Genomic DNA, 10,848 nt, shown 5'->3' on the forward strand with positions numbered 1-10,848 from the left:
AATCAAAAGTCAAATTTGATACGCAACATTGCGAGGTTGGCTTTTTTAATGGATATACTATAGTTGGTTAAAAAAGACAAAATATTATTTTTAACAAAGTTACATTTTCTCATGTTAGAGGAAAAAGTTTAATTCATCTAACAATATCAGTTGAACATATTATAATTTCTTTAATTTATTTTTATTATCCTTATACACTTTTTGCAATGAATAAGGTTGGTAAAATCAATATTTGTTTTGATTTTGAAAGGTAAAGATCGTATCGTGTATACTATATTTTGACTATTTATCTTATATCTACACAGAACATTAAAAATATACGAAATCGTAGTGACAACAAAATGTGAAAAAGCAATATTTTAACTGTAACTGTAAGTATTTGTAACCGTTTCTATGCTTTAATAATATTTACTGGTTATTTTAAAACATTTATAAATATTGCTTCATTATATTGTACATTGTATTTTTTACTGTATAGTTTATCAATTGATATCAATATTAATTATATAAGGTAGCAATCTTAGCAACTTTAGTTACAACTTTTGTTTAGGTTCAATAGCAAACTTTTAGTTTGAGAGATTTCACCCCGATATCAAGATTTGTTACTTATATGCTTGTCAGTGTTGCCAACTTGTGGGGAATCTTATGTTGATTGGGGATATACATTATGCGAGAATTTTGACATTCATCGTAAAGTCTAAATATTTTTTAAGGAATTTCATAAATTGGCATTGGCTTGCAGGATGCTTGCAGGGGTTTTTATCTGGATCGTATTCCTGATGCTGAAACGATGCACAAAATTATTGTAATCTTTTTTAAAGCCGAACTCAATCCTATTTTTCTGTCACTATTGGCGAATCTCAAATACTGATATCCAACTGATACTGATAAAATGTTGCTCATACTGCTTAAGGATGTCGGTCCTTTTTTTTGAATCATTATATAAATAGAATATGGTAAAAGTATCTATTTACGTTACAATTTATATTATATTTACTAGTTATTAATTACATATTAATTATTATAATATAATATTACTAATTAACAATTTTACTTAATTTATTTTCTATTGGCTATATATATTCTAACAATAATACTGTGTACACATTGAGTAACCAGAATGATTTCAATATATTAACTTTTCATATCTTTTGTTAATAAATAACAATCATTTAGATATTATACGCATACACACTTCAGAAAACATTAACTGCAAATGCAAATTTACATTTTGAACTTTGCAGTCCTATATCTTATTTATTAAAATTCGACATTTTAATTTGTTGCACGTATTATTTATAACTTGTTATATTAATAAAGCAAAAAGTGTGAGATCATTACAGTTACAAATTCACAATATCAATTGTAATTTAGAATGATTATTACCAGCATTATCATGTATTCATCCTTTTATTGTTATATATTTTTATTTTCGAAATTATTTTTAAAAATCGAAAAATTTAATAAAATCCCAGAACCCTAGCGCAGTGTCACCTATTAATTGTTAGTATAAATCATATCAGGACCAACAAATACAACAACAACGGACCAACAACACATACAAAAAATGTACTCAAAATTGGTGCAGTGATTGAGGAGCCGTTCAGTGACGTACTTGTGCACAGGAGAATTATATATTACTAACAGACATGACAGGCGATATCCTGCTCAAATGCAATTTTTCATATCGAGTAATGCGTAATTAAGTTTATTAATTATTTTAATTTTTGTTTGGACACACGTGCAGTGATATCATGGCGACACATTGATGTTTAACCTGAAAACAACAAAACTTTAATTTCACCCCAGTTTGGATTGCACGTAAATGTGATGAACAAATCTGGCCGACCGTATGCGCGCACAAAACTAAAGTCATGGCGTCTTGAATATATTCTTGCATATGATGCGGACTACTAGTATATGATGATGGAAGAATGTGTGCGGTACCGATGTCAATATCAGTGGTTCCAACTGCACTACCGCTGAGAGCAATTAACTTTTAATATTACAAAAATATATCATGCCACTATTGCAGTGGTTACTATGAAAATATCACTCTAGATAACAGGTCCATTGAAAAGTCCCCGACCTGACACATAGATGGCGCTACTAGAATTAAATCCATATGCTTTTTAGTTAGCCCTAGCCCTCAAAAGATGCAACTATTGTTATTGTAAAAAAAAATGGATAAAAAGAAATTTCGCGTGTTGATAAAATATTGCTTTTTAAAGGGAAAGAACATAGTTGAAGCAAAAACTTGGCTTGATGCCGAATTTCCGGATATTGCCCCAGGAAAATCAACCATCAACGATTGGTATGCTAAGTTTAGACGTAGTGAAATGAGCACCGAAGACGGTGAACGCAGTGAACGCCCAAAAGAGGTTGATATTACAAAAATACATCATGCCACTATTGCAGTGGTTACTATGAAAATATAATTCTAGATAACAGGTCCATTGAAAAGTCCCCGGTCTGATACATAGGTGGCGCTACTAGAATTAAATCCATATGTTTTTTAGTTAGCCCTAACCCTCAAAAGATGCAACCATTGTTATTGTGAAAAAATTGATAAAAAGGAACTTCGCGTGTTGATAAAATATTGCTTTTAAAGGGAAAAATATAGCTGAAGCAAAAACTTGGCTTGATGCCGAGTTTCCGGATACTGCCCCAGGAAAATCAACCATCAAGGATTGGTATGCTTAGTTTTTTTAGTTTTTTAGAGTTTAGACGTAGTGAAATAAGCACCGAAGACGGTGAACGCAGTGACCGCCCATAAGAGGTTGATACCGATGAAAACATTAAAAAAATCCACAAAATGATTTTGAATGGCCGTAAATTGAAATTGAATGAAATAGCAGACACGCTAAAGATATCAACTGAATGTGTACATCATATCATTCACAAATATTTGGGTATGAGAAAGCTCTGTGCAAAGTGGGTGCCGCGCGAGCTCACATTTGACCAAAAACAACGACGAGTTGATGATTCGGAGTAGTCTTTGAAGATGATCAAGCGTAATAAACCCGAGTTTTTGCGTCGATATGTGACAATGGATGAAACATGACTCCATCATTTCACTCCGAAGTCTAATGATGATGAACCCGCTCCAAAGCGGAAAACGCAAAAGTCGGCTGGTAAGCTTATGGCGTCTGTATTTTGGGATGCGCATGGAATAATGTTCATTAACTACCTTGAAAAAGGAAGGATAATCAACAACGACTATTACATAGCGTTATTGGACCATCTGAAGGATGAAATCGCTGAAAAAACGGCCGCACTTGAAGAAAAAGAAAGTGCTGCTTCACCAAGACAATGCACCGTGTCACAAGTCAGTGAAAACGATGGCAAAAATCCATGAATTGGGTTTCTAATTGCTTCCTCATCCACCGTATTCTCCAGATGTAGCCCCCAATGACTATATCCTGTTTTCAGATCTCAAAAGAATGCTCGCTGGGAAGAAATTTTCGTCGAATGAAGAGGCGATCGCCAAAAACTGAAGCATATTTTGAAGCAAAGGACAAACACAAACAACTACAAAACGTACTACAAAAATGGTATAAAAAAGTCGGAAGGTCGCTATAATCAGTGAATCACCCTAGAAGGGAATTATGTTGAATAAAAAAAATTTTTGCCAAAAAAATTAATTTTACTACGGTAGGCTGAAGACTTTTCAATTGATTTAGATATATGCCGGTTGAAATAAAAAATATTTAAGAAATCTTCTGGAACTTTCTCTTATAACTTACTCAACTTTCTTTAATATAATGCATTCTCTTAAAATTGGCTCAACTGTTCAGGAGTAGTTCAGTTACACACAGGGAGAGAAGAATTATGATTATATATTAAGACTAGATGCCTACGCCAACTTCACACGGGTGTGTTTTAATGAAGAAAATGAGAACAAATCTTCCCTTTATAATAAGGTCATACAATGAAATAAAATGACAAATAATTTCGATCATGACAATGCTTTGAAATGTACAATGTTTTTGCTTTTCCTTCTGGGGTGAATACAAATAGCACTGATTGAGATCCGACTACTGAGCACACAACGTACGCCTGTTCATGTGCACCTGACTTTGTGTTTATCGTTAAGGCGAATTATAATTTTTAACTTGACACTGACGAAATACACAAACTAAAAGAACATGCTACAATCAGATGTTGTCTGTTGTTGTTAAGAAAGTAATGCATTCAGTGGTTCAGATGGGGTTGTCAGTTGAGGTAATTTGACATTTTCGCCAACACAACATAATTCTAGTGGTTCGAAAATCGACTGATGAAAATCGTCGTTCATAGGTAATTACTATTACCTACAGTCCGCGTCTCGTTTGAACTCGGCGGTACGAATCCTTCCTGGGCCGTGTTAGATCTCGCTTGAGAAATCCACATTTTGTATACCTCCTAATGCTGCTCACGTTCTTCTTCAATCTCATTTTCTTGAAGATTACGAACCTGCGTTATGATTGTGGACTGCGTTACGTTTGCGTCGACTAATATTTCGATGCCTCACAGCAAACAGCATTTTACAATTAAATAAAATACCAGGATAATAAACCTCAAAATACATTACACCTTAGAGAAATCAAAAAAGAACTGCCAGCGCGAAACGCATAAATAAAGTTTTGCTTGTTCTTGGATTGTAAAATAAACGCTAATTGAAGATGAATATGAAAAGACTTTCGGCTTTTTTTAGAGCATAAAATCCACTATAGCTCAAAAATCGTTTTGTGTCTCTGGCCAGTGTCAAGTTAAAAGTAACGATAGCAAATAATGACTTTGTGACATGCTTCAATAAAATGGCGTACATTTTACTAAAGGCTTCTATGGAATTTCGAGAACACAAAAAGTTAGGTTCATTTCACTTTAATTTAATTATACACATCGTCAAACAGTTTATATTTAAAACTATATTAGGACTTGTTTTTTTTTCGGTTCGCTTATGTATTAATTTATGTTAATTTAATAGAACTATTTAATATAGCAAATATAAAGTAGTTAGTTAACAAACAGGGTAGAAACATCGAAAAAATAGCAAAACAAGACAAAGAAAAAAAAAGAGTAATTCGTTTTTGAGAATTATAACGCGGAACGCAAATGGGATAAATCTACGAGTCCGGGAATTAGAACTATTTCTGATCAAAAATCAAAGATATAGCCTTCATATCGGAGACTTATTTTTCTAACAAAAATTACATTAAAATACGGAGTTATGAAGCTTATTGCTAAGACATCCAGCGAACGTACTCGAGGCGGAATTATAAAACAAAATAAATAGCATTTCCAACATGAGATTTAAAAAAAGCAAACAAGAAATACAAACTACGATAGTTTGTATTGAAAGGTACGGTATACTGTCCACCAAGATACTAAATAACACAACAACAATACAGAGATTTATTTTTAAAATTAAGCCTAACGTTTATTATTGGGGGGGATTTTAAAGTTAAATACAAAACTTGGGATTCACGGTTAATAACACCTGGAAAAGTAAAATAATTACAAACTGTAATTATCATTCAGAGTGCGAACCCACTTAGAGGTCCACTGACAGCAATAAGGAGCCAGGTACACTGGATTGTTACATTTCGAAAGGTAGAATGATATAGAATTTACAATAGATATAAATCTTGTGTATTAGCCCGAGGTATCTGTAAATCTGTTTCTTGAATAGAAGTTGCCACAGAAAATGACAATAATCTCAGTCCTGGAATTGATGATATTTCACCTGAGTTATAGAAAGAGCTGCCACGAAAATCAATAATCATGTTGACATATATATTCAATGCCTGTTTGAGACTGAACCATGTTCCGGAACGTCTTAAGGTTGCTCTAATAATTATGCTTAAAAAACCTGACTCCTGTATCTGCTCTACACTGATATAGTACTTGACGGATGCCCGATTCCTCAAGCAGAATCAGCTAAATACGTCGGTATATATCTCGATGCTAGGTTAAATTGGAAACATCATGCCAGACAAAAAGCAGAGCAGATAAGACTCAAAGTCAATCAACTGTACTAGTTAATCGAAAGATCCTAACTTGATCTGAAATCAAAAATATTGGCTTATCAGCCAATCATAAAGACAAATTGGACCTATGGAGTTCAAATAAGGGGTTGCTCTAAGACATCAAATCAACTACAAAATATGGAAAATTATGGAAAACCTATATAGCGAATAATAATATTTAAACAAAAAACTAACCAGTTGAAGAATAATGCTAAGGTGACAATAAAAATGCTACTAGATTCATTAAACGAATCAGTAGATATTAGGAAAAGGATAATTAACACCATGTACATCTCTTTAATTGTCTAAAAATCACTGGACTCATTATTAGAATCCTAAGCGATGACTGAAATACTGTACTTAATAGAATAAAAAATTAAGTTAAAATAATCCTGTAATAAAATTTTTAGGAATAAAAATTTATATAATACAGAAAAATGCACATAAGCATACCTCGTGGGTGGCGTGGAAGATAATTCAACATAAAAGTTATTTTTTAAGCAAGGACAAAAATATAAACTTTTTAGATCCACTGAACCCCAGAATATACGCATAAGCTTATATCGCAGACATTCATTCATCTCACATAATTAGGAGGTAAATAAGCTCTTCTTGAAAAAAAACGATCAAAGATTTGTACTCTAAAACCCATCTATCACAATGACCATTCATTGTCTCATTTGTGCAGTAAAAAAAAATAAAATTAATAAAACAATTATCAAATTCCACGGCTAGCGATTATATTAGATGCTTGCATGTCTATTCATCATCGATATCTATTGACGAAAATGCGAAGTATCAAAGTAAACAAATGTTTACCTATTCATCTATTCGATAGTTTTGTCACTTCTCTATATAAAATAACACTTTTTGCTTACTACTGACTTATTCAACGGGACTCATCATAAGGTATTTTTGTTTTGAATCGGATTTTCCAATTGCCGGCTTTAATTTCAACAATTTAAGAGTTGTTATTTTGATGTCAATGTCAAAGAATCAAGTACCAAAAAATGTCGAAGATCGTGGACTCAGACTTATTGGACGAAAATCATCAACTCTCAAAGAATTTTCAGGTGGCTTAAAAGTTTATTTTTATACGATTTCATGCGATGGGAATAATTTGACAAGAAAGAGGATGGTTACAACATGAAAAATGTCATTTAGAACAATTTTAATATCGCGGTTTCACTGAAAAAATAGAAGAGTTTTTCGCGGCATACTGTAGCTTGTGACCAGTAACGATGAAAAGCAGATCTACTACCACAAACCCAAATTCGAAAAGCTGTGAGTTAGTTCAGGAGAGTCATCCACATTGACATTGAAGTGGCGGTGATTCAAGAAAGTTCATTAATTCAAGTGGCAAGACTTTATGGCCCTGAATCCTGTGATTCATGACCATAAAGTCTTGCTGTGTATATGGTGGGATTACTAAGATGGAATATATTACGAGCTGTTAAAACCGAACGAAACTGTCACTAAAGATGTCTACCAAGGTTAATTTAATAAAACGAACGACGTGTTGGTGCAAAAAAGACCAGAAATAACGAGTGACACATGCAAAGTCAGTCTCTTGCATAACAAAGCTCGAAAAACCGTAAGAACTGTAAAAGATACGCTGTTGCAGCTTGAAAGGGAAGTTCTGCTGAACTAGCGTACTCACCACATATAGCACCTTCGGATTACCATTTAGATCGCTGCAGTATCATAACTTGGTTGAATATATATGCGAAAATGAATCGTCATCAACAAATGTATCAACAAAAAATACACTCCGTTCTTGAAATAGCGAGCTGGCTTTCAATGAAATCGCGAATGTATAAATATAAATTCATATTATTTCATTCATTGGAGGAATGTAGACAATATAGAACGTACACAATGGTAATTCTTAATGACTTTCTGTAGTCTATTGACCATCATCAAAATAATTCCTCATTCGAAACGAATTTACCCTAGAAATTAAGCACAGCCAATTAATTTAAACAAATAATAATGTGGGAAATTAAGCGTAAAAAAATTGTTGGATATGATATAAAAATTGGAAAAAATCTATAAAAACTACCATAAAAGTTTAATATATTCTATTCGATGACATATTCGAGATTTAGGCGAGATTCAGCTCCAAAAATCATGGAAAATGATAGGAATGATCTGAAGAGTAAATGTTACTTTATAGTACTAAATTGGGTAGTAAAAAAATAAAGAAATGATACAAACAGATTTAATATAATAATAATAATAATAATAATTTAATTTAATAAAAACACCGGTTATATTTTTGAATGTCTTAATTTTTTTTATATAAGTTACTTATACATCTCTGCCAGTAAATATACTTTAATATGTACTAATTAAATCATAAAGTAATCGTAAATAACAATATTAAACATATTATTCCGAATATAATCCACATAATCCATATGACATCCACATTTCAGATCACAAATTAGCTCAAGAACAAGCAGAATTAACTGCATATTTATATCTTTGGCTTATTTCCGAATCAAACAATTCTCAATACAACATTTTCTCACTAAATTATTATTTCTTATTACAACCAGACAGAAATCAGTACATAAAATAAAGTAAATAATGTTGCTTTGTTTCTAATAGTTTGTCTATTGAGAGGCAGCTAAAGTTTAACACCTTTTGTAGTTTTAGGTTAAAATTTCATAAGGTATAGTAATACTGGATGTAAAACAAGAAGACTACTGTATTTGATCGCACCGCGTTAGGCGAAGAATTTAACCCAGGAACTCTTAGGAAATGTATCACGTTGGTTTTTCACAAAAATGGCAGCAGAGATGAAAGCCTTGAAATTGAAGGTCAGAGACGGGCATTGGACATCGGTCGGTTAACAAAGGCTCTAGTTGAGATATACGAGAATGTTCGGGAACTCACAAAATTCATAAATGTATATGAACACTTCCAGAAAATTAGTGAAAAATATCATTAAATAATAGTATCAAAGGTACCGCCATTACCGACCCAAAAAGTTTTAAATACAAAACTAGACAGACCTACCAGAAATACAGACAGACATTGATAGAATATTTTTAATTTTTGGATTAAATGAAATGTGTCTAATTCTCATAAAATTATAAAAAGACCAAATTCAACTACTGTTGAAAACAGAACATAATTACAATAATGTATCAAAAATAATATTAGAAAATATATCTTAATTAGTATCACAACAATGAATGAAAAATTGTATAATAATAAAATATATAAAAATAAAAAATTGTTTTAAAGATAAATATGTAATATAAGTAATATCTTTATCTAATAAAACATAAGAAGGAATTCAATATATGTTAATAATCCGTGTTCAGATTGAAAGCATATATATATCGCAACATTTAATCTTAGCTTCTGGTCGTGATAATACGGATACTTATCAATAACAATATCATAGTTGAAATAAATTAAAATATTATCTAGAAAGTATTATTACCTGTAATAATATGAAGATTTTTATTGATTGACTAATTGTCTAAAAGCTTATAGATACAGTAAGTACTTCTAAATACAACAAATACCGGAAAGAACTAGTTCAATTTATTAAACTATCTTCGGGAGAATACATATATAAACATTAAATGTGACAACATTGGATAATATTTAATAGATTTGTCACAATGACTTCCTTATTAATATTAACAAGTATTTTCCAATGACTTAATTTTCCGTAGAATAACAATTATTATATTACTTAATATACAAATATATCTTAAGATACATTTCCAAATATAATAATAATTATTATTATTCTTAAGATGTAAATGTGAAGTATTTTAAAATATTAAAATTGTAACCAATATTAGACGAAATTATTATGAAATGTGCTAAAAAACAAAATAGTCTTTTTATCTAATTACACAACTATATTATCAATAAATTAAAAACTGACTGGATAAAAACATTTAAGATAACATAACAAACAAACAAACCACTGGGACGACCTTAAAAGGTGAAAAAAGTTTAGTGGCAAGCCCAATTATTGGATTCACTTAAAAAATTGGATATACGTCCGTCTCGTGTATTCACTATCCCGTGTCACACAATTCTAATTAATGAAAATTATAGTTACATTACTACTTAATAAAAAATATCGCATTGCGCTTAGACGACGATATAGATCTGTCAAGGCTTATTACTCTTGTTTTGGTGTATAAAACACTGACATGTTTTGAGAATACATTTATTAATGCCCTGAACATTATTCGACTGAGACTTATTTGTATATTTGTAAAACAAAAGCAAAAAGCCTAATGAAAACTTTGACATTTGCCTTGTTCTTCGTAGTTTACCTTCGTTCGAGTGACGATGTGTGTAGCCAGTTTAACTACGGCAAAATTTCCCTTGCCAATTGTCTTCTCCAGTTCATAATAACCAACGCGTATTAACTTTTCTACCGGAGACGATTTTGCGGACATTTTCTAATGTTCTCGGCACAGACACCATGTAAAATTTCACTGGCCACTAAATTCTAAAGATCTAGTACACTTTTTCACATGTAGGTTTCTCGACTGTCAATTTGCGTCATCTGACGTCACACATATACAAGCAGAAAGATGAAGGAGAAAAATGTTATCGGGCTCTTTCCTTTAAAGCTAGTAAAATATGTTATATATTTTTTTATAATTTTCCCGTTAACTGCAACATGATCCATACAATATAATAAACTAAAACAGACTGACTAAGTTGCTGCAGTACAATCGATACGTATTTACGTCAGAAAATTAATCAAATCTTCCTAATATATTCTACTTTTAGAATTTTATTATTATGATAAAATTATAAAAATTAAGAATTTATACTAGTTAAGTCCTCT

The 10,848-nt window shown here is 31.5% G+C and overlaps 1 protein-coding gene across 2 annotated transcripts in view; it reads right to left on the minus strand.

Annotated features, from left to right (window-relative positions):
- Positions 1-10,771, minus strand: part of Sik3 (Salt-inducible kinase 3) — a 74,954-nt gene extending 64,183 nt beyond the window's left edge. For both annotated transcript variants that reach the window (XM_076397986.1, XM_076397985.1), the window contains exon 1: positions 10,325-10,771. In XM_076397986.1, coding sequence (XP_076254101.1) covers positions 10,325-10,450 — 126 coding nt within the window. In that variant the 5' untranslated portion in view covers positions 10,451-10,771. The remainder of the gene's footprint in view (positions 1-10,324) is intronic.
- Between the last annotated feature and the right edge of the window lie 77 nt (positions 10,772-10,848).

This window comes from Rhynchophorus ferrugineus, unplaced genomic scaffold (genome assembly GCF_030347505.1).
Source record: "Rhynchophorus ferrugineus isolate W39M unplaced genomic scaffold, kcgeb_rfMv2 rfM3, whole genome shotgun sequence".
NCBI classification, from domain to species: Eukaryota; Metazoa; Arthropoda; class Insecta; order Coleoptera; family Curculionidae; genus Rhynchophorus; species Rhynchophorus ferrugineus.